The following is a 24,107-nucleotide window of genomic DNA, read 5'->3' on the forward strand; positions in this document are numbered from 1 at the left end:
TCAACGCTTCGTCACCAAGTACCTCCTACAATGTAGAGCTGAAAAATTATTGATTATTTGTAAATAGTAATTCATCAAAAGCAAGCAATAGCAAAAATACCAAATATTTGTTGGTTTCATCTTCTACAATTTGAGGATTTGCTGCTCTCCTCTGTTTTATATAATTGTAAATTGAATATCTTTATGTTTTGGACTATTGGTCGGACTAAAAAAATCTATTTGAAGACTTGACCATGGGCTCTGGGAAACTGTGACAGGCATTTTGTACTAATGTGACATTTTCTAGATTAAACAGATACCGTAATCGATAATGAAAAGCACAGGTGTAAATAATAACATTAATAATGGCTGAATTCCATTTTGCAGTTTCAGTTCCAGGGTATGCTGGATCATTGTCATGGCTTACTGGGACACTTGAATAGAATGGAGCCATTGTTAATGTTATTAGTAACACCTGTGGTTTTCCTACTATGACAAGCGAAAATATCTGCTGTGAAAAAGGCCTATCGTTAGCTGAAATGCATTGAATATCACAAACGGGAAAGTGGAAGAAACCTGTAGGCTTTTGGCCTATACATTAGAAAATCTCATTGAATGAAGAAATGAAGGTATACTGTGACGAAATATCTTATCAATTCCCATCTTGCTACTGTGAGTAATTCCTGGCATCAGTGCAGGTTCAACAGCACTGACCGAGATTCCTTTGGCCTGAGTAAATCTCTGGGAATTGTGATGCAAGAAAGGAGTGATCCATTAATGACAGCCTAGGATACAGGGCTCAGACACAGATTTGTCCAAAGCAGGTCAAAACAAGGTGTGTGTGTATGTGAGACAAAGCATAACTAAAGGCAGAACTTCGCAGACAGCAAACTCTCCCAACCCAAGGCAATCTCTCCTCACAATCCTCCCTCAACTTACACTCCCACCCACTCTGTTTACCCTGTATGTGCTGATGAGGGGATAAAAGGCGAGATATTCCAGGGTCACTGTAAACAAAAGGGGAATTTATGTAAACTGAGATTATTGTCATGGGACAAGGTTTGACTGAGAAACAGCAATATAGTTCAGAGAAAGTTACTGTGAGTATTTTTCACAGATAAGGAATGAATAATCTTAATTATCCAGGTCTGTATTTAGGCCAAAGGGTAGGACGAAACATTATGAATCAATGAACCAGGACAATTTTACAATCACAACCAAAGAATTCACTTAGTTTCAAGATGGTAGTTTTGCTTTGTAAATGCATTCAATATCAGGAAGATATAGCCCCCCATTCTCTTTTGTTATGGGAGCAGAGGGATTTAAAAGTACATGTGATGTAGTCTAACAGAGGGACTCTTACTTTCCCACGTCAGTTACACACACACTAAAGTCATTTGAGCATACTTTGACATTTCGTCTCGCATGGGAAGTTGTTTCTTGCCTGATATACATACACAACAGGAACTGCACAAGCTTTGTGTAAGTTGTTTGGAGGTGGAGACCCTTTCTGCTGACTGGGTCCTACAAAATAACAAGAAAGGCGAATTAAAGCAAACAACAACTCTTACCTAGAAAACGCGCTCCAAACTAAACGACAACAGCTGTGGGTCCTCCAATTCATTACATAGTGGCAAGCCGGACGAAACGTCACTTTAGCGAACTTTAAAAAGGCTTCCACTTTCAGACACACAAGTCAGAATTCGTTGCTTCGAGCTCACCAACTGTTTGCTGTCTGACAGCCAAGTTATCTCACTTTCTTTCTGCTGGGTTTTATCTTCACCTGGTTTGATTCATTCCCTCCCAGGAAACTTGACAGGTCAGTCTGAGCTGCTGTCGGCGTCAACAGGTGAGGTTGAACTGAAAGCAAGCGGAGGCGGGTGCCGACTCACACAAGTGTTTTGTGTTGGAGGCATGAACAAAAAACCCATATCCTCTAAGTCCGAACAAACTTCCCCGTCGCTTTCTGTGCTGTTGAGATAGCAGCGAGAATCCCGTTCAAGTCCAGCACCGAAATGGGATTTCTATTCTGGGAACTGACGGGGCTTTCTCATTGTGGAGCGGCTCAACTAAAGAGACATCCAGGCATATTGCCAGTACACTGTGAAGTAAAAGGCCACTTAAATACATTTCATGACAAGCTCCCATGGGAATATTTTAATATTATGGTGATATAGTAGGAGACTGAACTTATAAGGTCAAAACAGAGTAAGGGAGCTAGGGGTCAGTTGCAACATTTTTAATATTTTCACATTTTGAAGAAAACAAGGTCATTGGTCCAGTCCTTCAGTGATAAGGTGACCACACAGACAGACTTTTTGAATTCTTTCAGCAGAGCAGGAGGGCCCATATTACATGGTTTTAATATACATAGTACCAGTGGTGGAAGAAGTCTTCAAATCATTAACTAAAAGTAGCAGTACAGTGTAGAAATACTCTGTTACAAGTAAAGGTCCTGCATTCAAAAGTTTACTTAAGTAAAAGTATTTGCATCAAAATGTACTTGGAGTACAGTACTTGAGTACTTAATTACTTTCCACCACTATACATAGAGTAATATGTCCTACAGAAAACCTGAGGGGATAAACACTCCCTTTGAGGGTGTCATGATGGTTTCTTTCTTGTGACAACCTCAAAATGAATGTTGAATCAATGCTGTTTTAACAAGGTCAAAACTGGCTGTCTAATGAAGCCCGAACAGTACACTTTTTATTTTTATGCACTACCGGTGTTTTTGACACTACCATTGGGGGGCACCAAAGTTGGAAATTTTCAAAATGTACACACAACTCCCACATGTGTTTTCAGTTATTCTGTCCAATTAGACATTTGTGTAGGTTGAATGTGGGTGGAACTATTCTGGGAGTTGCATGAGGTCATGTATGTCACATATGTCCATGTACAAATAAGAATGGCTGCTCTCCATTTTTCAATTCAATTTTATTTAAAAAATGGAGCGTATTTGCAGCAGGTATGATGTTGCAACAGGTGATAGAGATGCTGTGGTGAACTTTAATTTAATCTTTAACTTTATCTTTAATCTATCCTATATTAGTGTTGGCAAAGACACTACAGCACATTTTCCATTTATATTCAGCCAATACAAGCCAAGTGAAATGTGTTTATTGTTAATTTTGTTTACAATGCTCTTGGTACATGTGGTTGAGCCATGGATCCAAGTTAATCCAAGATCCTAATTAAAATGAAATGGAAACCACACCCAATCGGCTCAAACTGTGCCCGTCAGGTTTTGGAGAATTGGAATTTGTGCAACAAAGTTAAGAGGAGCATACGAGAGACGTCAATCAAACACAGTCTCTACACGCCCACACAGTCCTGAGAAGAGGGCTGTGTCCGAAATCAGTCCCTCGTGCACTCGTTCACTACTCCCTATATAAGACACTCTGTAGTTTACTCTACAATGAGCAGCAAACTGAGATTTCGGACACTTATGAATCATTGTCATTTTGCGCCATCACTGACAGCTGTACAGTTGCACAAAGGTAATTTTCACATCTATTAAATGTGGTGCATTGCATTGTTAGCACAAAGTTCTTTTGTTCCGTCATGAGTGGCGGAGAGTAAATAGAGTGTTCTATATAGGAAATAGGGGGTGATTTCACACACAGCCATGGTCTAATCAACTAAAATTACCTGCGAGGGTTTACCACAGGTGTGCAGGGCTTTTAAGAAATTTAGGCTTCCTCAAAAAACATATTATAAGCTAAATATGTGAGTATTGCTTCTTCTTGGTGTGCAAATAGGGAATGCAACTGAAAGTGAGGGGGCTGAGAGACGTCACTAAAGCATGTTTCCAAATGGAGGGAAAGGGGTGTTACAACTGAACCCATTCTCCCCTAACACAGATACCATTTTAGTGTATGTGCAGCACAGGAATAATACACTGCTAACACATACTGTACACCATTTTAAAGTCACTCACTCACTCCCTAAAGAAACATCATGATGATAGAAATAAAGATAAAAATTATTATTGTTATATTTTTGCTATAGACTACAACAAACTCACCAAAAAGTCCCTACAGGATATTAGAGCAGTAATATAATAATGATATATTATTAGATATTCCATAACCATCAAAGCAGTGTGACTTATTACGGTACAATGAGAAATCCCATGACCTGGATGACTGAGAGTATGTAAAGTACACACACAAAGTGCCTTAAGAACACTTACCAAGGAGTAACACAAACACAGTGTAAGTCCCTACAGCAGTCTTTTATTGATGCCAGTAGAGATTAAAATACCATAAAGTATTAGACAGTCACTGTAAGCTTACCAATGAGTACCACAGAAATGTGAATTCCTTTAGTAAATGTTCGTGATACTTTGAGAGATTTAAGAATATCAAAGACTCGACACTTATTATTGGCATCGTAGGAGATAAAAACATTTTCAACAAGTATAAGACCACTCTGAACTCAATACTGAGCCCCACAGATACACTTGAAGTTCCTATAATAGTTTCTTTAGCGTCTGTTGGGAACAATCTGCTCTTCACTCTGAGGGCTTTATCGCCCTGACTGGCCTCTTTACAGCTCTTTCTGAATGAGCTGATAGTGTAATAGATTCTTTCCAGTGACATGTGGCCTGTGTGAGAGAGAATGGGCAGCAGGTTCATGGTGGCACAGTGGAAGTGGGCTGAGGGAGAGACTGAAAGAGGGCTGGCAGATGGGTGACACAGACTGGGTGAAAGGACAGCTGGCACCTTCACTTCTCAGCAGCAAAACAGGATCAAGAGAATAGCACCATTTTACGTGGAAACGACTGTGCCTCTAAAGCAACATATCTTCAGCTTGATGGCAACAACAGTCACACACACCTCCTGTTTTGAATAAAAAACAATGCAGGTGTCTGTTGGCGAGGACACTAGATGAGGCAGAGGCTGTCCAATGTTTTTTCTGTGCTGACAGAGACAGCTGGTAGATGGTTTGTGTGTGTGTGTTAACAGTATTAACTTGCATGTGACCAGCCAACACCCACTGACAGCTTTTCTCTAACCGTCACTTTCTTTTATTCTTAAATGAGTCTTTATTACAAAGTTGCTGTGCATCTTTTGAGGAGTTTAAAACATTTCAGGCATTTCACTACCAAAACATTAAAGATGTAATAGCCCACTCAAAAAACAATAAGTAGTGCAGCTGAAAGTAATGGGATCGGGTTGAAAGCAGCAGACCGATATTCTGTGTATCAAGACAATACTGGCCTTTTATTAATAGGGATGCAACGATCCAAGCCTTCTCTCCTGATACCAACACTTCAACTCAGGGTTTCTGCAGATACCAAATACCAATCTGATAACAGTGCTCTCTTTTTTCCCCAATTTTTAAATCTGTATACCTCACTGTATAAAACTCATTAGAACCGCTTTTATGTAAGGTAACATGAGGTTAGGGATTGGTGCTCTAAAAACTGTGATTGAATGAGTGTAACTGATAGAGGAAACACTGAATTTGACATTGACAATGTAACTGTATTTAATGTGGATTGTTCACGTCATGGCTGATACCTGATCTGCTTCATAAGGTCGTAACAGATCGGTGCATCCCTGTTTATAAGTAAACAATCCGAGTCCATTGCTATGATGCTGGATCCTCCCTAACCATTACGACAAAGAAAAGACCTGGAATATATTATTAAGACAATTAAGTTGTCAGATAATGTTCTTTTAAAATAAAATATTCTTGAGTTTTTCTGCTTTGTACTATGCATGGTAGGTTATGGTAAATTCAAGAGCGCTTAATCTATTCAAAATAATTGAATGGGCTGCTGTGGAGCATTTTAGTTTCCTGTAATGGTCTAAAAGTTGAAGGGTTACTCCAGCGATTTAATTTTGCACTTCCATAAAGGTGGGGGACTCACTTCAGACCGGACAAAAAAAATAACCTAATGGTCCAAATATACGCAGCAGAGGCAGAGATATTCTAACTTTTAATCCACCGTATGGGTCAAGATCCCAAAATCCCTCCCTGGCTGGTTAACACCCAAGTCCTTCGAACTCCACACTCCAAGTTCGTAACACAGGCTTTCTGTTATAAACTTGTAGCCTCCAAACTAAGCTGTGATAACCCTGATGATTTTTTTGGACTTTAGAAAGCTCCCTCCATAGCCAGAGGAAATTATTTTCACATGGTGAGTGGTATTCCCCAAGACAAGTAAACTGAACTTCGTACAATCTGTGGAGTGCTCCTTTAAATCCTGTCAAGAGTAAAAATCTGAGGAAAAATCAGCTGAATGCAAACATTTTTATACTGGCCCTTAAAAGCTCGTGATCAGTCCAATACGATCATACAGCAAGTTTCTCTGGCAGAGGCATGTGGCTGAGTCAGAGGCCGACACTCCCAAACAAACCTGTCTTACTGGCTGGTGAGCTGTTAAATGCAAGCACGTACAGAACATCTGGAAATCCAGAAACAGACTTCACTGTGCTGATACCTGGCATGGATGCTCTTCTTCATACCTGACTGAGATAATGACACACATTTCATTAGACATCTAGAGAAACAGATGAGAGTTGAGAGCACAAATGCATGGCAATGACATGTTGTCAACGGAAACTTGTCCCTCAGAGATTCCAAATGCAAACAGCGTAGTTTCATCTTCCTGCTATGCAAAAAGGCCATGGCTGGCAGCAGTCTGAGCAGTGTGTGTGTGTGTGTGTGTGTGTGTGTGTGTGTGTGTGTGTGTGTGTGTGTGAGGCCTTGGCTAAAGGAGTCGGGAATCACTGGAAAGGGCATGTGGAAGAACTCAATTGTCCCAGTTAAGCACTCATAAGCATCCATGAATATTCAACCAAACCTTGAATGGAACATTCCTATCTGAGCTTTCCTTCTCGTAAATTTCCACCCCAATTCATAATAACACAGCTGAATAAAGAAAAAAAAATGCACATTTAAATTGAATCAAAATACAAAAAAAAATGGTAATAGTGGTTTTTCCTCATGTACAGATCTTTATCACTCCTTTCTATCAGTTAAAACAGAACTGATTGCATTTTTATCATTTTGTCAGTAGCTGCACTACAAATGACAACAGCTACTCAAATGTACATCTTAACATGTGCATAAATACACATAATAAAGCAGTTTATGGTAGCAGTTTTTGATTAATCCTGCTCAGATATAAACAAGTAAATGTTAATCACTTTGCTATGATGTAGTTGATTTGATTAAAATCCTCCCTTTTGCAGGACATTCAGACTTGGTGTACTCCACAAACCAGATTAGCAGGCACTGAAATATCTGCAAAGGAAGAAGAAATGCAAACTGTTTTCAGAAATAGAAGTATGGTCGCAAGCATGATATTTCTATTATCTAAGTGTGAGTGTGCACTGAGGTGTTACAACCTTGAAAATGTAATTTTTTGGCCCAGGAATTAGAATTATGTTTATTAAGTGGATACCTATTTTCGCAGGCTTGGGGAGATTCAGTTTGTTCATGATGTTCACAAACTCCTCCAGGTTCTTGGTCAAGCGTGGGTTAAACTTGCGCTCCTCACCGACTGTAGACACCGTCTGACCTGATACACAAAGACAGACACAGCCCAATTTGTAATCTAGGATAACTGCAGTCTTAATGTTTACCAGATGTTAAACCTCACTGATCAATCAAAAGAAATATAATATTCGATAAGTGCAGGGAAATCAAACGGTGCTGGCAGACATGCAAAAAAGTGACAGACTGTAAATGCTTTTTGACAGATGTGTGGGTTTTCAACCAACCTAAGTAGTCATGTGCTGGGTAGACGAGGCACTGGTCAGGCAGAGTAAAGATCTTCTGATGGACTGACTCATAGAGCTTCTTAGCGCAGCCTGAATTCGAGAGACAACATTGTGCAAACATTAGACAAGTCCAAAAGAAAACAGATACAGTACTGCCCTCTTGTGTTCCTCTAGCAGCATTACAAAAATAAATGCTTTTTATTTCGGCCAGTGTGTCAGGAATGAAAATTCCAGAAGAACAAGGCATTTGATATGAAATTAGGACAAAGTAAAAGTGTATGTCTACCCTGCTGGAAGTCTGTCCTGCCACAGCCTCTGATGAGCAGCGCGTCCCCAGTAAAAACCATGCTCTGATCCCTTGACACCAGCGCCACACACCCATCAGTGTGTCCCGGTGTCTCTCTCACTGTCAAATACTAGAGGGGAGAAGAGACAAAGGCCATGTAAAAATGATCTTATCAAGCAAATTCAATTAAAACATTTCAGTTCTTTACAGAGCAACAGATGATACAGATCTATACAAATACAATATCCAAAATTAAAAGTATGCATGGGTGTGTCCACATACATTACCAAGCTGAAAGAGTCAAATCAAGGTACAAGATGCTGAAAAGATGATACTATACTGCAGTTTACATTTTGACACACTGATACATCTAAACCTAAATACAGCTAATGTCTCTAAAAAGAGGGTTGTGTGGATTGATTTAATACAGTGAAATAAGTAATATGTTCTTCTTACATGTTTTCCAAAGGTGATCTTGTCTCCCTCTGAGAGGAGGATATCTGCAGAGGCACCACTGAATTTGGAGATTGCACTCTTCAGCCCAACCAATCTTTTCTTCATCAGCCCGGTGCTTGTGATGTGGTCCGCATGGCAGTGGGTGTTTACTATCAGAAAAATAAAATAGTAAGGTTCACCACAGGGTTTGGCAGTAATTTAATATTATCATATATAAAAGTTGCATATCATGTTATTGTTTTACATCGTCCAAATGAATGATTCCAAGCTAATTCTAAATTTAAAAAACTGTCTTAAAGGTTATATTGATAACATTTTTATGTAGACGAATATTTTTTTTAAAAAAACATCCACAGAACTTTTAGAAAGGTGTGGAACAAAAGTATCACTTCTCCTAAAAAAAATATGACTGAATTAAACATTTAAGAAATTTTGACGGGTCCAAAATGAATGTTTTGTTTATCTCTGCGTGAGATGTCTGATGTTTGGTTCCTGCTTCTAACAAGGCTTGTGAGCCAATAGTATAACAACGTTGGTATCACGTGGTATGGTTGCCAGTTAGTGTGGAAAAAACGGACACTGACGTTAGCACATATTAGCTATCTTAGCTTAATTGTCCAAACAACAATAACCCATAAAATTACAGTTCTGCATATTTTAACAAAATAAACAACATATACCGACAGTCATGGTCCTTAAAACCTTAACTAATGTGTTGTCACCAGTTAGATTGTCAAAAGATGCGTATCAGATGGTGATTTAGAAGTGGGCCAGGGTCCGACATAAACAATAAGCTAGCTAGCCATATCATAAGATTACCATAGATAACGTTACATGGAACACCACCGCACAACCTAAATCTATAGCTAATGTATAGCTATATGTAGCAAAATGAATTCATTACTCTATCGTGCGTCATCTACTGGCTGGATGTTATCAATGTTTCCTTTAAGTTTTCAATTAAGGTTTTTTGCTTTATATGTGTTCAGAGTTTTGTCTGTTGTAATGGACAACAGTGGAACCCAGGTCATTGTATTGAATATCCATTTCATTATTTTACATGTAATCTTGCATACAGTTTCCATATTGTGTCACATATAGCAATATTGGAAAAATAATCTTATTAATATTGTGATATTGAATTCAGCCATCTGAAAGTCTTTTGACATGAGTAACCCACAATCTACAGTGTACATTACAATTAGCCTAACTGAGTTCATAGTCTTGGGAGAAGTGAGGCTTCATATAAGCACACAGAATATAGATGTGACTTTATTCCAGGGCTATAATAACCTTGCTCCTGAGCAGAGTTACCCATTATTTTGCAGAATTAGCAAAAGAATCCAAGGAGTTTTCCCCAAAGTTAACTGTACCAGTATGGGGGCCAAATTATCCTTGAGTCAACCTACACATTACAGTTAAATAAACAAAAGAGAGGTCTGTATTGGACGCTGGTGAGGATGGGACACTGCTATTTAAAAGTTTAAAAGTCTGAATTTATGGAATATCAACATATTTCTTAGCCCAGCCACAGGAAGTTAGATACCTGCCACTTTTAGATTGAGCCCCAGTTCATGTATGAGCTTCAGGTCCCTGTCAATGGTCTCCAGTACAGGATCGATGAGGATCGCCTCCTTGGTCTCTGTGTCTGCCAGCAGGTAGGTGTAGGTGCTGCTCTCTGACTCAAACAGCTGAACAAAAAAACACAGGTAAGGGCACAGGAGTGACTCAGCAATAAATTACAATAGATGGCAACAGGTGACAATGATGCACATTCTCCCCCTCGCCCTCTTTTAGTGTGTGATTGCATACCTGTGTGAGATTGAGAGAGAGATAAAGAAAGAGATACATAATGATGTGGAGCTACTTGTTGTCAATGCAAAGTTTTTTGAAGCATTTGGATTTAGTGTTTATAACCAAAGGATATGTTTAATACCCACTTAAGAGGAAGCCTTTACTTAAACAAACAAAAAATATCTAGTTGACAAAACAATCTCAACTAAAGGTCCCCATACTCGGTTGTTCTGGAGCTTTTGAACATATCACACAGTTCTCATCAGCAGATTTAGTTTGTCGGCCGCCATGGAAATGTAAATATTCAAACTTTACATGATAAGGACCCTGTGATCAAGTTGAAAGCGAGTAAGTGGACTTTGAGATGAGACTGCCTTGTGAATTGCTGTTTCCAAAGTCAATAATAAACTGTCAACGTAAAACTCTCCTCTGTTGTAACGCTAACATAGTTACATCAGGCTGGACAAGAGGCACACCTTTAACGTTATGTCCATTGCAATGTCGTCAACTTTCAGCCATAACATTAACGTTACAGTACATTTACAGTAACGTTACGTTACAGGCAGCAGGTTTGCAGCGTTACTGCAAAAACATTGAGCAAGGTAAGGGGTCTGTTTGGCTGACCACAAAGCCACAAAGATGAGTCCGATAACTTAGTTTGTCTCAACTGAAACAAAGTACAACTTTGATTGTTGAGATGATTAACGTTAAGCTAACGGCTAACTCCGCCTTGCTCACCTCCTACTAACGCTAACGTTAGCTAGCAAAATATTTTAAACCTCTGCTGCTTTTTATTCATGTGTTGGAGTTAATAACCCAAACTGAAGCAAAACAGCATGCATTAATATGAACCTACTTGTCTGAAGAGCAGTCCTTCGGTCAACGCCATCCTGGAGCAGTACGATCTACTGGTAGCTCGTAGCGGGTCAATGCCAGTACTTACGCCGGGACAGAAGCGCCTGCTCTCAGCTGCTGCGTAAGTCGAGCCATCGGTGTTTGTTCTGAGGCGAAGCGTGAGAGCCAGAGCCCGCTGTACTGGTTTCACCCTCGTTATTACCGAGCACATTGTTGTTCGTCAGTTATTTCTTGAGTGCACTACCAGATAATTATCTCAAGTGGGACAAATGTCTTCAGACGCACTTGGGCACCTCAGTGGCTGCGGGTGTGAGCCTGTCACAATATGTGACCGCGTTTGGCTTCAGCTTGTGGCAGATAAAGTCAAATTCCTTTCAAGATAACTCACAGTTCAGAGTGGTTTGAAATCCAAACTCTCACCTAGGATGAACCCAGAGACAGTCCTGGTGTGTCACTCACTTTTACAGCGGCTGTAACTGGTGCCATAGCCAATGTTTGTAATTGAGCAACAAAATGTGGGTTACGTTAGTCCACTACAGTCCTGCAGGTCAACTTCCTCCACAGTCATGTATAAACGGCAGTTACAGCACAGACATGGCACTGTTGTAGTGCATGAGCATAACCGATGCGCGCTCATGGCGCAAGCACACGCACGCACACACCCCTCAAACATACATAACAGCAGCGTTGACTGCAGCAGTGGCCTACGTGACTGTTGAGACTTCTGGCAGTCTTGCACCACCCAAACTAAAAGCTGGTTACAGTGCCATATACAAAGTGCTGTCACCTGACATGCAAACATTTTATTAGTTATAAACAAATATATGTGAGTAAATATATTTGTTTAGAATTAAAAAAAAAATCAACAGTAAAGCATGGCAAAAAACAAAACGAAAAGAAGAAAAAGCTTTAGATGAGGTATTTTCTCATCACCATTGACTATAATAGTAGTATGTTACTGCCCAACCCATACTGGGTTTTTGTGACCAAAACCAATATTGATATTTGAGAGATGGTAACTGAAGCTGATAACCATATATAGGCTGGTATTAGTTTGTTTGTTTTGTCATGAACACATGACATAGACAGACATTTTTGTTAAGGATCCCTTAATAATTTCACTCCCAGGTTTAAAAAAAAAAGACGTTTTTCCCTACTTCCAATTAGGTGCCTCTCAAAGTCTCTTATTAGCTGCGAATATGGATGTATTTACATTTTCTTTTTTAGAATAACCAGGACTATTTGAAAATGAAGATTTATTTGAAGTGAATAGTCAAGATTTATAATGGATTATACAGTATATACGTGTAGAATTTAGGTTTGCCTTTAAAAATATTACAGCTCATTACAGAACAGTAACACAACTAACCAGTGAACCCTGTGAGGGTTTTGATGAAACTGACAGCAACTATGAGCTTACAGCCTCATAACTAATAAATAACACAGGCGAAAATTGATAAGGGGTAACAACAATGATTTGCTCTAAGTAACTTTTACTCAGGTTTTACTCAAATCAAACCATGTCACTAACCTTTCTGACTTCGTAGGGGTCAAGGTTCAACACCTAGAATGTGAATAGTTTACTAAAGCATCATAACCAATGAATAACACATGCATCTATTTAGTAAACTCTGTACAGCCTCATTTCCCATTAGGGAAAATGGGACGCACCCAAAAATGATGCTCAAATGTTGCTTGGATTGCTGTAATAACATGCAAAGAGGGGTTACAACCAAGTGTGATAGTTAAGTTTGTTCATGAGGACCAGGGCTATTGACTGACAGTGAGGTAGACTACTTCAAGTGTGAGCCTCACTTAAACAGTGAAGGACTGATAGGGTTAACTTTGTTAATTTGTTTTTCAAGAATTGTGACAAAGATATGTACCAAGTGAGACACTTTATAAGCCTTTTACCATACTATTATAATGATTTTTTGGTCATTTTATAACAAACAAACAGCTGAACAGAAAAACACAGGTAAGGGCACAGGAGTGACTCAGCAATAAATTACAATGGATGGCAACAGGTGACAATGATGCACATCCCCCCCCTCGCCCTGTACCTGTGTGAGATTGATAAAAAAAGAGATATATAATGATGTGGAGCTACTTGTTGTCAATGCAAAGTTTTTTGAAGCATTTGGATTTAGTGTTTATAACCAAAATATATGTTTAATACCCACTTAAGAGGAAGCCTTTACTTAAACAAACAAAAAATATCTAGTTGACAAAACAATCTCAACTAAAGGTCCCCATACTCGGTTGTTCTGGAGCTTTTGAACATATCACACAGTTCTCATCAGCAGATTTAGTTTGTCGGCCGCCATGGAAATGTAAATATTCAAACTTTACATGATAAGGACCCTGCGATCAAGTTGAAAGCTGCAGAAAAAGCGAGTAAGTGGACTTTGAGATGAGATTGCCTTGTGAATTGCTGTTTCCAAAGTCAATAATAAACTGTCAACGTAAAACTCTCCTCTGTTGTAACGCTAACATAGTTACATCAGGCAAACAACACAAACAAGCAGAAACAGGTGATTTGCATCTTTATTGTTTATTAAGTGTCAGGTTTTAGTGAGGTGTCGGTCATGGCTGTGGTCTCCTCCAGTTCCTCTGGTTTGTCCTGAAAATGCCAGCATCAACATAAAATATAGTTTTATATATTTCCATGAAGGAAATGTATAAAATGTAAATGTATTGGATGGTTAGAGTGCCTTCTGCCAATAAATAATCCAGAAAGGCATAAAAAGTTACAGTAGGCCCTCTGTCTGTCAACACATGCCATTCAATGCTATCACCCAGCAAGCCTTACTGAGCCAATAAGTGTATTTACTGTCTCGTACGTGTTTATTGATTTGTATCCCCATTATTTGTTACTAAGGAAATAGTTTTTTGCCCCCACTTGAGCGTAATGCTGAACAGTTTATCAAAATGTGTCAAATGGTTTGTATAAACTGGTTTGAATTGTAGGTATCGGGGAGGACGAGCACATAAAAGATAGTACTTTCTCAATTTTTAAAAAACATTTTGTTTATATGACAATCCCAACAGTTATGACCTGCTTTATAGGAGTACACATGATAGATAGTCAATTTGTTATAAAAAAAACAATACATTTTGGGCACAACTTGTAAATCATCTGTTTCCCAGGCTGATATAATTTCCATTTAAACCACTAAACAAAGCTTGTCTGATTGTGATCATAATTCATAAAGTGAAAGACAGACAGGAACAGAGAGGGACATCACTTTATACAGTACCTCTACATATCTTTCAACCCAGTGGATCAGTTGGGTTACTCTGCTGTAGACGCCTGGTTTATTGCTCCGTCCACAGCCCTCTCCCCAGCTCACCACCCCTGCCAGCCTCCAGTCCCCACTGGCTGTCTCACACACCAGGGGTCCACCACTGTCTCCCTTTAAACAGGACCAAATCATATAGCAAACATTAAAGGCAAAGTTTGGAACAATGTCTGTACATTTAATGGTGACTAAAGTGAAACTGATGCAAGTTTGACCTGGGTTATCTATTGGAAAGTTGAAAAGTATTCTTCATAAACCTGTATCAGGTAGGTTTATATGGAGATTTTATATCTCTGTGTGTATACCTGGCAGGAGTCCACTCCTCCATCCATGGAGCCAGCACAAATCATTCGAGGAGTTAGGTACACGCCATAGACGCTCGGGTGGGAGCAGACGGATTGAGCTATTACCTTCACCTGAGCCTGCCTTAGCTCATTTGACACAAAGCCTGACAGAGAACACAAATAGTAAGGAGTAAAGAAAGTCTAGGCAGTAACTATGATGTAAGAGTATGAATCAAAAGGAGGTTAAGAAAATAGCTTTTAATTTGTCTAAAATCACTCAGACAGACTGTTGGCAACAAGCCTAATAGCGCCCTCACAAACTAAGCAGCTGCAGGCATTGTAGCTGCCAGGGGTCTCCCAGAGGAACAAATTACAAGGATGAAGTCTGCTTTTCACTTTGTGTCATCATTGAAATTTTCAAATTATGTTTCTTCTCAAGTATTTTTGAATTAGAACTTGCAAGAATGCATGAAAGAAATTGTTTTAAATTATCTTTTTAAATTTAAACAGTGCACATTTTTTGTTCCCTTCACTGACTTTTAGTTGACTGTTGCTCTGAAAATTTGCAAGTTGTAAAGTTATTGTTTATAGTTTCTTGGGAAAAAGCAATGACAATAACTTCAAGGTCAATGAGAAATTATTTAGGGTTGAAATCCCCAAACATTTTGGGTCAGCCATGAGGACCACAGAATCAGTTGAGAACTTACTTTTATGCTCCTAACTTGAGGATAAGAGTAAATTATTACATTGAAAAGTGACTAAGAAGATGGAAGAACTGGGACAAGCACAATCAGGGGGTTTGTGTCAGTGTAACACACCTCCTTCTTGAATATATCCCCAGCCTGTGATCCAGCAGGCCGTTCCAGGAGGAAAGGACACACTCGGACTGGGTAAACAGACCGGTCGGACCCCACCTACAAAGAAGCATGCAGTAATCAGATTGATACATAATCTTACATTTATTAAAAAAAGCAATAAAGACATAAAGGTTATCACACGTATGATGGTTATGAGACCACATATTCTCAGTTTTTTTCCCAGCCAAGTTCCTCTACATACTTATAAAATGTCTGTCACTTCTTTAAACATTTTTACAGCGGATTTTATCTCTTTTTTATTTATTTTTTTTAAGGAAGGCTTACCACATTGTTTTATTTAACATAAAATTTGCTAAGAAAAGATTTAACACATTCAACAGATGTCACAGAGTGACAAGAAACTAGTTAGCTTTAGGAAGTGGGCGTTGCACCTTATGAAGTAAACTGAATTATGGATTTCAGCAGTAACAGTATTAGCCATTTTAGGGTAGACATTAATAGCATTTTTCTTAGCTTTTAATAGCTTTTAACTGCCTATATTTTTCTCAAAACACAAATTCAAGACCTTATCATTTAAACTGAAACATTTTTTGCCAGCAAGGCCTATTTTGGAATCTGTTTCTATACATGTAAATTATGCAATTAGCCTACAGTATTTATGAAGTGTAACAAGGTACATGATGTGTTTTTGCCCTGCCAACAGATGGAGCCACCTCCTCTTACCGTTCATGTCCATGTCAGTGATGGTGCGCAGCAGGCCCACATCATAGTCATTGTTGTATGTGTTGAAGCGAGGGTGGTAGAGGACCTGCAGTGCTCTGTAACGTTTCCCCAGAGAGTTATCTGCGATGCTGACTGTGTCCACCACAACCAGCCAGTCAGCCACTTCAAGCATCTTATTCCTGCAGAAACAGCAGTGTGACACAGACGTTTGTGGTCTGAGTTCAAGTTAAGAAGCCCCAGTGTGCGCTGATCAATGCCTGTCTGTATCTCACTGTAAGAGACTGTCAACTCTGCTGATGCTGTTTTTACTCTCATGATGTCTGGTGTTGATATGTATACTGCAGATTGTCTATGAGAATAGCAGTGGCCCCTACAATGAACTAAGATCAACTCTTGTATACTGTATGTCATTGGCACTTGAAACAACACTATCACTTAATGTGCAAAACACACACACGTTTCTCTTGTCCAAGTGCTGAGTCCAAAAAACTGTATGTAATCATAATTTCTGCCTGCCAAGCACACTCTGTCATAAGCCCGTTTTGCAAGTTCTAATTTATTACATTGGAAAAAGCCCAAATTGGCTCTCCGTCAGGTATAGAGATATCAAAAACTGAGTGTTTAAACTGTATTGCAATTTCTTAGCAGGGTGAAAATGACACTAATATTTCTTAAATGTGTTATATTTATATTTATATATATATATATATATATATATATATATAACTATTTATACTATTAATATTACTTAATAGTGGCAATATTACTACAACATATTATTACAATAATATAAAGTAATTGAAATTACTTTGAATGACTGCTTAATAAATGCAAGTAAATCAGAATTTACTATCCAGTCATACCCAAACTGCACTAAATTCTGGTTAACAATGATGTATTTTTGCTTCAAACTATTTAATGAACTGCTTATAGCTTGTAGTGGTGCTCAAAATGTCTGTGCATTGATAGCTCTAAACCCAAATTAAATGTTCAAGGGTAGTAGAGATCTGCGATGGATTCCAAAATAAGCAAAATGCACTGATGGGGCTATTGAATTGCCTTCAATTTCTCTTGTACCTGCTCTTGACTTGAACCTGATTAGATAAGAACATAGAATTAACTTGGATTTGATTAATTTCATAACAGCACTCCCTACTGAAGACTGTGGATATGCAAACAGGATGTAGCACTACCTGGTTACATCTAACATTGAGCTTCCTGAATGTACATTTTTTTCTCTCTTATGTGATGACCCATCTTTCTTGTTTTCATTTCCCATGTCCACCTCTTACTCAATAAAGCAGTGAGCTGCAGTGATGACCCAGCGAGGGGAGATGATGGCACCTCCACATACGTGTTTCCCTCTCCAGTGCATGCTGACCTGCCAGCCCCACTTGTCATTGGCCGCCAACGTACCCCCAACAATACGCCGGCCATCACTGACCAGAACTGTGCAGTCTGGGTGTGAGAAGATGAATAAGAAGGGATGTATGCTAAGTGAAAAGAGCCAAAGACAGAAGATACAGACACATGCAATAACACTTCATGAGGTAAGGTAAGAAAAACCTTCATAACAGTCTACAAAGATTATATTAGCAGAGTATACAGTATAAGCAGTTTAATATAGTAAATGATTATGGTAATATTCTAGTAAAGCCCCTTCCATGATAAGGCTATAAATAAACTTATGGCCATAACTGTCAGACAGCTGATGGATATGTAATAATCATCTTCTGTCCAAAATAGCAGAGAATTACAATAACATTAATCAGTGTAATTCTTATATTTTTTTACCTGCAGTGATGTTCCCTGTCTGGTTCACTGGACTCGTAGACAGAAAAGGCAGCTGAGTTGGGACACTGCAGTTCCCCTTCACACCACAGAGAGGAGGTGATTCACCAGAGGGGAATACCAGGAACTTGACTAATTTCAAGAGAGAAGAAAAGCAGTGACATGACACACTAGTTCACAGCATCATCACAGAATTAAAATGATCGAAACTCCCAATACACAGATTCCCTGTCCCTGGCACCACTGTTCAAATTTGAACCCTAGCAAATTATTTTGGCTCTACAACATGTTCCAAAGACTGTCAAATAATCTAGATTTTCCTCTTTGACTCAGTTTTCGTGATAAATCATTTAAATTAATTCAAAATTAAGGAGAAAGCTTCAGAGAGAACATATTAACTGGCATATTGAATGTGTAAAACCCATTTAGTTAGATGTTATCCTTATTTAATTGCCATTCTTTCCTCATTATATTACTAATCACAGAAAACCCCCACAAGATTAAATCTGGCCAGTGTCTCAGCATCTATGGTAAACTGCAGCCTCTCTGTTAAACAGCCAAGACCCTCCTAATATGTATGCTTGCTGTGGTGCTATTTAAAATCCAGTCAGTACCAAAGCAAATTAATATGAACTGAAATAATAAAAATTTGATTATTGTCAAGACTATTATACTGAAGTGGTGTATTCTAATGTACTACATTCGAAATTGCAACTTTGTGACCTTTGTACTTTGCAAGTACTTTCACATATAGTCTACAGACATTTTGAAAACAAGTAAAAGAGGTTACCTAAGAGAACAGGGGTGATGATCAGTTTGATGATGATAAGGAAGCTCACAATCAGTAACAGCTTACGAGATGTATAGGCTTGAGGGTCTGAACCTACAAATAAATAAATAAACAAATAAATAAATAATAAATCTTTAAACCATAGAAGGCCTTGAGCTTCAAGACAACATGACTTTATCATCTTTCTTAAAGGTCCAGTATGTAGGATTTAGTGGCATCTAGCTTTGAAATTGAAGTTTTCAACCATTTCAATACCGCTCACCTCACCCTCCCCTTCCAAGGCTGTAAGAGAAACTATGGTGGTCGTGAAACTCGCGAAAAACGTCAAAGGCCTTATCTAGAGTCAGTGTTACAAAATGTAATCATAACACACAACACAGAGGAAGAGAACTCCTGACAGAAAATGTCTGAAAATGTAAGTAATTTCTTAAAACACGAGACTGAGTTGGTCAGTCTAGCATTTAGAGGCAAGTGGCCCAAGGGTCTTTGGGACGACACTGTTAAAAGCTTGATCATAAAAAGGCTCTGTTCAGGGGACCTGAGTAAATTGAGGACAGAACACATCTATAATATGAGGTAAAGCATGAGCTGCATGCAATGCCTTGGAGGTAAAAAATGCTTAAATCAATTTTATGCTTGACTGACAGCCCCCTGAGGCAGACGAGTGCTGGTGTAAGTGACTTTCACTAGTTTTTGATAAAAGCCTCATGGCAGCATTCTGCAGCAGCAGGGGGACTGATGGTAATGTTGTGGTAAATGTTAAGGTGAGTCAATGAACTCATGAATATACGCTATAGCAATATATACCAAACTAAACAAGTGTGACAAACACTATTCCTTAAATTAAACTGAAGGATAAACTGATAAGCTGGGTTTATCCTCCACTACGTGCCTGAAGCTGAGACACAGTGGATTGGCTAAAACAAATGAGAGTCAATGAAATGAAAGCATTGGATTCTTTATAATTCTTTCCAAATCATGAAGAGATAAACAGATGGGATTAAGGCAGAGATGTTTAGTTTGAAGAAAAAAACTAGGAACTGATTTTTGAAGTGAAATTGCAAGAAAATGTTGTGCCATCTATCCACAACCTGGCCAAAAGCTAATCTGCCTAGACAATTAAAATGATACACCTGAGGGGGATAATTAATATCATAGGCCTGAGAATAGACCTCATGGGAATGATGAAACATTTTCACCAGTAGATAATACATTTCTTTTTTTATTTGTTAGATGTGATGCAATCCAATCTAGGGTGGTGCCGTCACCATGAGCCCTTTAAAAGATATCATGACCAATAGTATCAAAGGCCACTTTGAGGTCGAATAGCAATAAAATAGATTGCACACCAACACTATCCCACAGTATGGTGTTATTACTGAGGCTTGGAGAAAATCTGAGAAATGTTATTATATCTAGCTTGTCTAAGAGCTGATAAGAAACCACTCTGTCTGGGACTTGACGCAATGGATCAAGGCTGCTTTCTAAGGAGAGGCTGAAAAATAGCATGCATGAAGAAATCAGACATTTCCAAAGCAGTCCACAATGGAGACAATCCTATAGGGACAGTAGCTAGGATTTATCTTTATGGAAAAATGCTGGCAAGACATCTACAGTAGTGTGCAAAATGAAGCTTGTATATGGGGCACTGTATCAATAGGAGAGGGAGCAGAAGTGTCTCTAACATATTTGAAGAACTGGCAAGGCAGATCATCACTGTATTACATAGTAGGTGGTGAAATCTTGTGCCAAATCGTTGCTGTTTATTACTGACTATAAAGGATAAAAACCTTGTATTCCATCACTTGAAAAGACAAGAACAGCCAAGGGAGCAGAATATACAGAGCTGTTTGTGCAGGCGAAGAAACTGGGAGTGTGTTTACTGCTCATTACATCAGCAGCATAGTCACCTCACATCTTTTACTTTCTGATCTTTTTATTATATAGGCTCTTGTGTGTATTTTTAAGATACACAATGAATACTTTATCCACAGGAAATCATTAGCTGTATGCAGAGATCAGATTGTCAGTGGTGCAAAGCTAATATGTGTAGATCATTAACGTGGCCGCTTTCCTTCAACTACACGACTAAAGAATTTAGCAGCTAACTGAGTATTAAAGATGTAGCAGCAAATTATTATTTTGATTTAAGAGCAACAATAATTAGACTAAAAAAATACAGCCATGCTAGTGGTTTAACGCTTAGTTTAGCGCATTAGTATGCAAAGATTTGCTATAGCACTAAACACGAACAGCTGAGGATGAGGGGATGTTATTAGTTTTGCAGGTATTTGGTCATAAAAACAAAGTATTGATTATGGCGCTAAAGTCATAATCATTCAAGAGATCATAATTTATTACAATTCATCCTGAGGGGAACATGAATGACCCAAAAGGGGCACTAATTTTTCTTAATTTCCTCTGTCTTGATCCAAGGGTGATGTTCAATTAATCATCAGCCTTCTTAATGAGAGCACATGAAACAATGCATTCGGTTAACAAGTGCAAATCTGCCCCACCTGCCCTGCTATTGGGGCAGGGCTATTAAAAACAGCAAACATGTTATGATAAAATATTATCTAAAAATGTAATTAGCATTATAAGAATTGACTTTGTCCTCGCTGAAGGGAACACCTGTTGTATTAAACAACACTGACATTATTGCCAGCAGTGACAAGAAACTATCTGTCTTTCGTTAAATGTCAATAGAGTAAAAATCTGCTAAAGTAAAAAAGAAAATGCAGGAAGTTTGACTCTGTAATTGTATGTGGACACCTTTCTGTGTACTTTCTGTAATTTTGGTTTGGGGCTGTTGGTCATGGTTTGGGCTAGGCCTCTTAGTTCTAATAAAGGGAATTCTTTAAGGAATGGTTCGACATTTGCGATATACACTTATTCCAATAGTTAGATGTGAAGATCAATACTACTCATACTTCTCTACAGCTGGAGCCAGCAACTGGTTTGCTTAGCTTAGGATCAAGTCTGGAAGCAGACGGGAACAGTCAGCCTGGCTCTGTAAATCACAAATTGTTGTTTTTACACTTTGGTTTTAGTACAGATTACACAAAAGAGATATAACATGTTAATAAGTGAGCTTTTATAAGTGCTGGTAGGCGGATTTTGTTACCTTCAAACAGAGCCAGGTTAGCTGTTTCACCCTGTTTCCAGTCTTTATGCTAAGCTAAGCTAACCAGCTGCTGGATCCAGCTTCATATTGAACAGACAGTTGTGAGAGTAGTATCAATCTTCTCATCTAACTTTCAGCAAGAAAGCAAATAAGCGTGTTTCCCCAAATGTCAAACTATTCCTTTAATGCTATAGCATGCAGTGATATTTTAGACAACAGTGTGTTTACAACATTGAGGCAGCAGTTTTTGTCAGCATGTCTCAAAAAAGAAATGCTTTTCTTAGTTTGGTGTGGAAGAACTTAACTTCCCTGCACAGAACTCTGACCTCAAACCATGAGAATGGTAATCTTCTGATCTATCAAAATAAGTGTATTTCCCAACATGTCGAACTATTCCTTTAAGATTTCCCTTAATTTGCACTAAGGGGCAAAACCAAAAGTCTGTGTAAAATGTATGTGGAAAGGTGCTGGCTCTGGGAAACGTCTCGTCCTCTCTGCTGTTAGCTTTGCAGCAGCAACTGTAACGACAGTTTGCTAAACCCACAACCTAGCTAATGTTAGTTACATTACTTGCTTTGTCGTTGTGTGCTCTATATCATGCTATTTGTGATGTTATTGGATTTCTCCAGAATCGAATACCCCACCTTTAATTATTACCATACCTTGCTCTTCATCAGGGAGATCTCTGGGTATCATGAGACCTACTGATCCCTCCTCCAGTGGGCCTCCATCTGATGGTTTCCTCTGCTGAATTTCCTGGAGATTATCACTACAAGGTAGTGGTGAAGACAGGGTTTTTTTATCTTGGGCCTCTGAGGACCCAGATGGAGAAGTTCCTGGAAGTTGAGGTTCTGATGTTACTTCAAAAAAAGATGGAAGCACTGGGTATAAGTTTCCGTTGGCTGCAGATTTATAGTGAGGTATGAGTCTGAGAACTGTAGAAGGGACCAGAGACGATATGCTCAATACTTCATGACTGGTTGGACTTTGAAAAGATGTTGATGACCTGTGTTTAAGGGATGGACAGATTGACGGAACAACTGGCTGCTGTGCATCAGAAGTGCTGGTGCTGTCTGTTTGGACCTCCAAATCCATACTTGTAAAGTTGCTGGTAGCTGTCATGAAATGCAGAGTATGTTTAAAGTTAGTATAACATCCAAATACAAGCTTATAAATCAAAAAAAAAAAAAAAAAAGATTGAGAAAATGCAAAATAAGGCCGCAAATAGTACTCTTGTAAGAATTATGAGTTATATTACTAAAGTTGTTTTAACTTATCAAGAAAGGACATCTGTGATTGAACAACGTGTTTGTTCAATATACTACACCCTCCATAACTGGCTCATATCTTCACATCTCATCACATCAGTGTGCTTTTCCCAACTCTAAATATTTTCTCAAGTGCTCTCACCTGAATGTCAGCCGTATAGATTTGCATGTGTCAGCTTCATTTGTATGCGTGGGATTATCAGTCCGAGTGTGGCTCCTACACTTATTAAACCAGCTTTTACCACAGTGGGGAAAAGAAATGCATCACTGCTGCAGTGACAAGACACTGAAGACGCCCACTTGCTCTGGGGCATCTTTAATCCAAAGATATCTGCTCCGTTACTGACTCCATCATCTTCAGCTTGTACAGGTTTCTGCAGTTTGTCACCTCTTCTCTTGTCCTGCTCTCTTCAGTTACCACATAATCCTTTCATGGTGTCACCCCCTTCATCACCTTCCTCCTTCTCCTTCCAGTCTACTCTTCTTCCCTCTCCAAGTTAATCTTTCTTCTCTGAGCAGAACAGGGGAGGCTGTAGCAGTCAGGTCAGTAACGGATACGTGCACTCTTGTCATCGGGCGTCTATGAAATATTCATGGGGATAATTGTGAGCTTGGGTCAGAGTTTGACAACAGATGGTAATGTACACCACAGCACTGAGTTGCTCCCACTCCCAAGTACTGAGGAACATAATGGCAGCATGGACAGACACACATACACAGAGTCAAAGAGTTGAATTTCTCATAGTTGAAAGATATGTCCAAAAATTATACTCCATTATGAATCTGAAGAGGCATACTTGTGTGTATGAGTCTGTGTGTGTGTGTGTGTGTGTGTGTGTGTCTTCTCAAGGGTATTTTGTTTGTCCTATCACATTACTGCATCAGACAGCGC

The 24,107-nt window shown here is 38.9% G+C and overlaps 3 protein-coding genes and 1 long non-coding RNA gene across 9 annotated transcripts in view; 1 reads left to right on the forward strand and 3 right to left on the reverse strand.

The window, feature by feature from the left end:
- phldb3 (pleckstrin homology-like domain, family B, member 3) overlaps positions 1-2,035 on the reverse strand; it is a 26,451-nt gene extending 24,416 nt beyond the window's left edge. The window contains exons 1-2 of one of the 4 annotated variants that reach the window (XM_044208331.1): positions 1,763-2,035; positions 1,424-1,503 (exon numbers count right to left, since the gene is read on the reverse strand). In XM_044208331.1, the coding sequence (XP_044064266.1) occupies positions 1,424-1,503; positions 1,763-1,776 (94 nt within the window). In that variant the 5' untranslated portion in view covers positions 1,777-2,035. Of the gene's footprint in view, positions 1-1,423; positions 1,504-1,550 lie in introns of all 4 variants that reach the window. The other 3 variants (XM_044208329.1, XM_044208333.1, XM_044208332.1) reach the window with 3 other exon arrangements.
- A 2,165-nt stretch (positions 2,036-4,200) lies between these two features.
- On the reverse strand, positions 4,201-11,725 carry ethe1 (ETHE1 persulfide dioxygenase). Of its 2 annotated transcripts, XR_006379215.1 has the most exons (8): positions 11,114-11,725; positions 10,010-10,154; positions 8,464-8,612; positions 8,008-8,137; positions 7,722-7,811; positions 7,403-7,519; positions 7,146-7,242; positions 4,201-6,465 (listed from the first exon to the last, which is right to left on the reverse strand). XR_006379215.1 is itself a non-coding variant. In XM_044208342.1 (7 exons), the coding sequence occupies exons 1-7, from the start codon at positions 11,321-11,323 to the stop codon at positions 7,196-7,198; spliced, it is 888 nt and encodes a 295-aa protein (XP_044064277.1). In that variant the 5' UTR covers positions 11,324-11,725; the 3' UTR covers positions 4,201-7,195. The 2 variants fall into 2 exon arrangements, 1 of the variants encoding a protein (XP_044064277.1); XM_044208342.1 differs by having other exon boundaries at positions 4,201-7,242.
- Positions 10,618-18,181, forward strand: LOC122881761. Its single transcript, XR_006379216.1, has 3 exons — positions 10,618-10,859; positions 17,541-17,789; positions 18,040-18,181. It is a non-coding gene; the product is annotated as an uncharacterized LOC122881761 (long non-coding RNA).
- On the reverse strand, positions 13,582-23,944 carry LOC122881757 (transmembrane protease serine 6-like). Of its 2 annotated transcripts, XM_044208340.1 has the most exons (10): positions 23,358-23,944; positions 22,610-23,062; positions 18,821-18,913; positions 18,034-18,162; positions 17,532-17,697; positions 16,240-16,418; positions 15,517-15,612; positions 14,720-14,862; positions 14,373-14,528; positions 13,582-13,735 (listed from the first exon to the last, which is right to left on the reverse strand). In XM_044208340.1, the coding sequence occupies exons 2-10, from the start codon at positions 23,040-23,042 to the stop codon at positions 13,670-13,672; spliced, it is 1,461 nt and encodes a 486-aa protein (XP_044064275.1). In that variant the 5' UTR covers positions 23,043-23,062; positions 23,358-23,944; the 3' UTR covers positions 13,582-13,669. The 2 variants fall into 2 exon arrangements, with proteins under 2 accessions (XP_044064275.1, XP_044064273.1); XM_044208338.1 differs by having other exon boundaries at positions 22,610-23,944.
- Between the last annotated feature and the right edge of the window lie 163 nt (positions 23,945-24,107).

This window comes from Siniperca chuatsi, linkage group LG9 (genome assembly GCF_020085105.1).
Source record: "Siniperca chuatsi isolate FFG_IHB_CAS linkage group LG9, ASM2008510v1, whole genome shotgun sequence".
NCBI lineage: Eukaryota > Metazoa > Chordata > Actinopteri > Centrarchiformes > Sinipercidae > Siniperca > Siniperca chuatsi.

Coding starts and splice junctions, on each gene's coding strand:
- ethe1 (XM_044208342.1), bottom strand. CDS start 11,323: ATGTGCTCGGTAATAACGAGGGTGAAACCAGTACAGCGGGCTCTGGCT. Junction 8,613..10,009: donor GCTCAATCTAAAAGTGGCAG/GTATCTAACTTC, acceptor TTTTTCTGATAG/TAAACACCCACTGCCATGCG. Junction 7,243..7,402: donor CCCCAAGCCTGCGAAAATAG/GTATCCACTTAA, acceptor CTTCCTTTGCAG/ATATTTCAGTGCCTGCTAAT.
- LOC122881757 (XM_044208338.1), bottom strand. CDS start 23,069: ATGACAGCTACCAGCAACTTTACAAGTATGGATTTGGAGGTCCAAACA. Junction 14,863..15,516: donor GGGATATATTCAAGAAGGAG/GTGTGTTACACT, acceptor GTTCTCTGTCAG/GCTTTGTGTCAAATGAGCTA. Junction 13,736..14,372: donor GGGTTGAAAGATATGTAGAG/GTACTGTATAAA, acceptor TGGCATTTTCAG/GACAAACCAGAGGAACTGGA.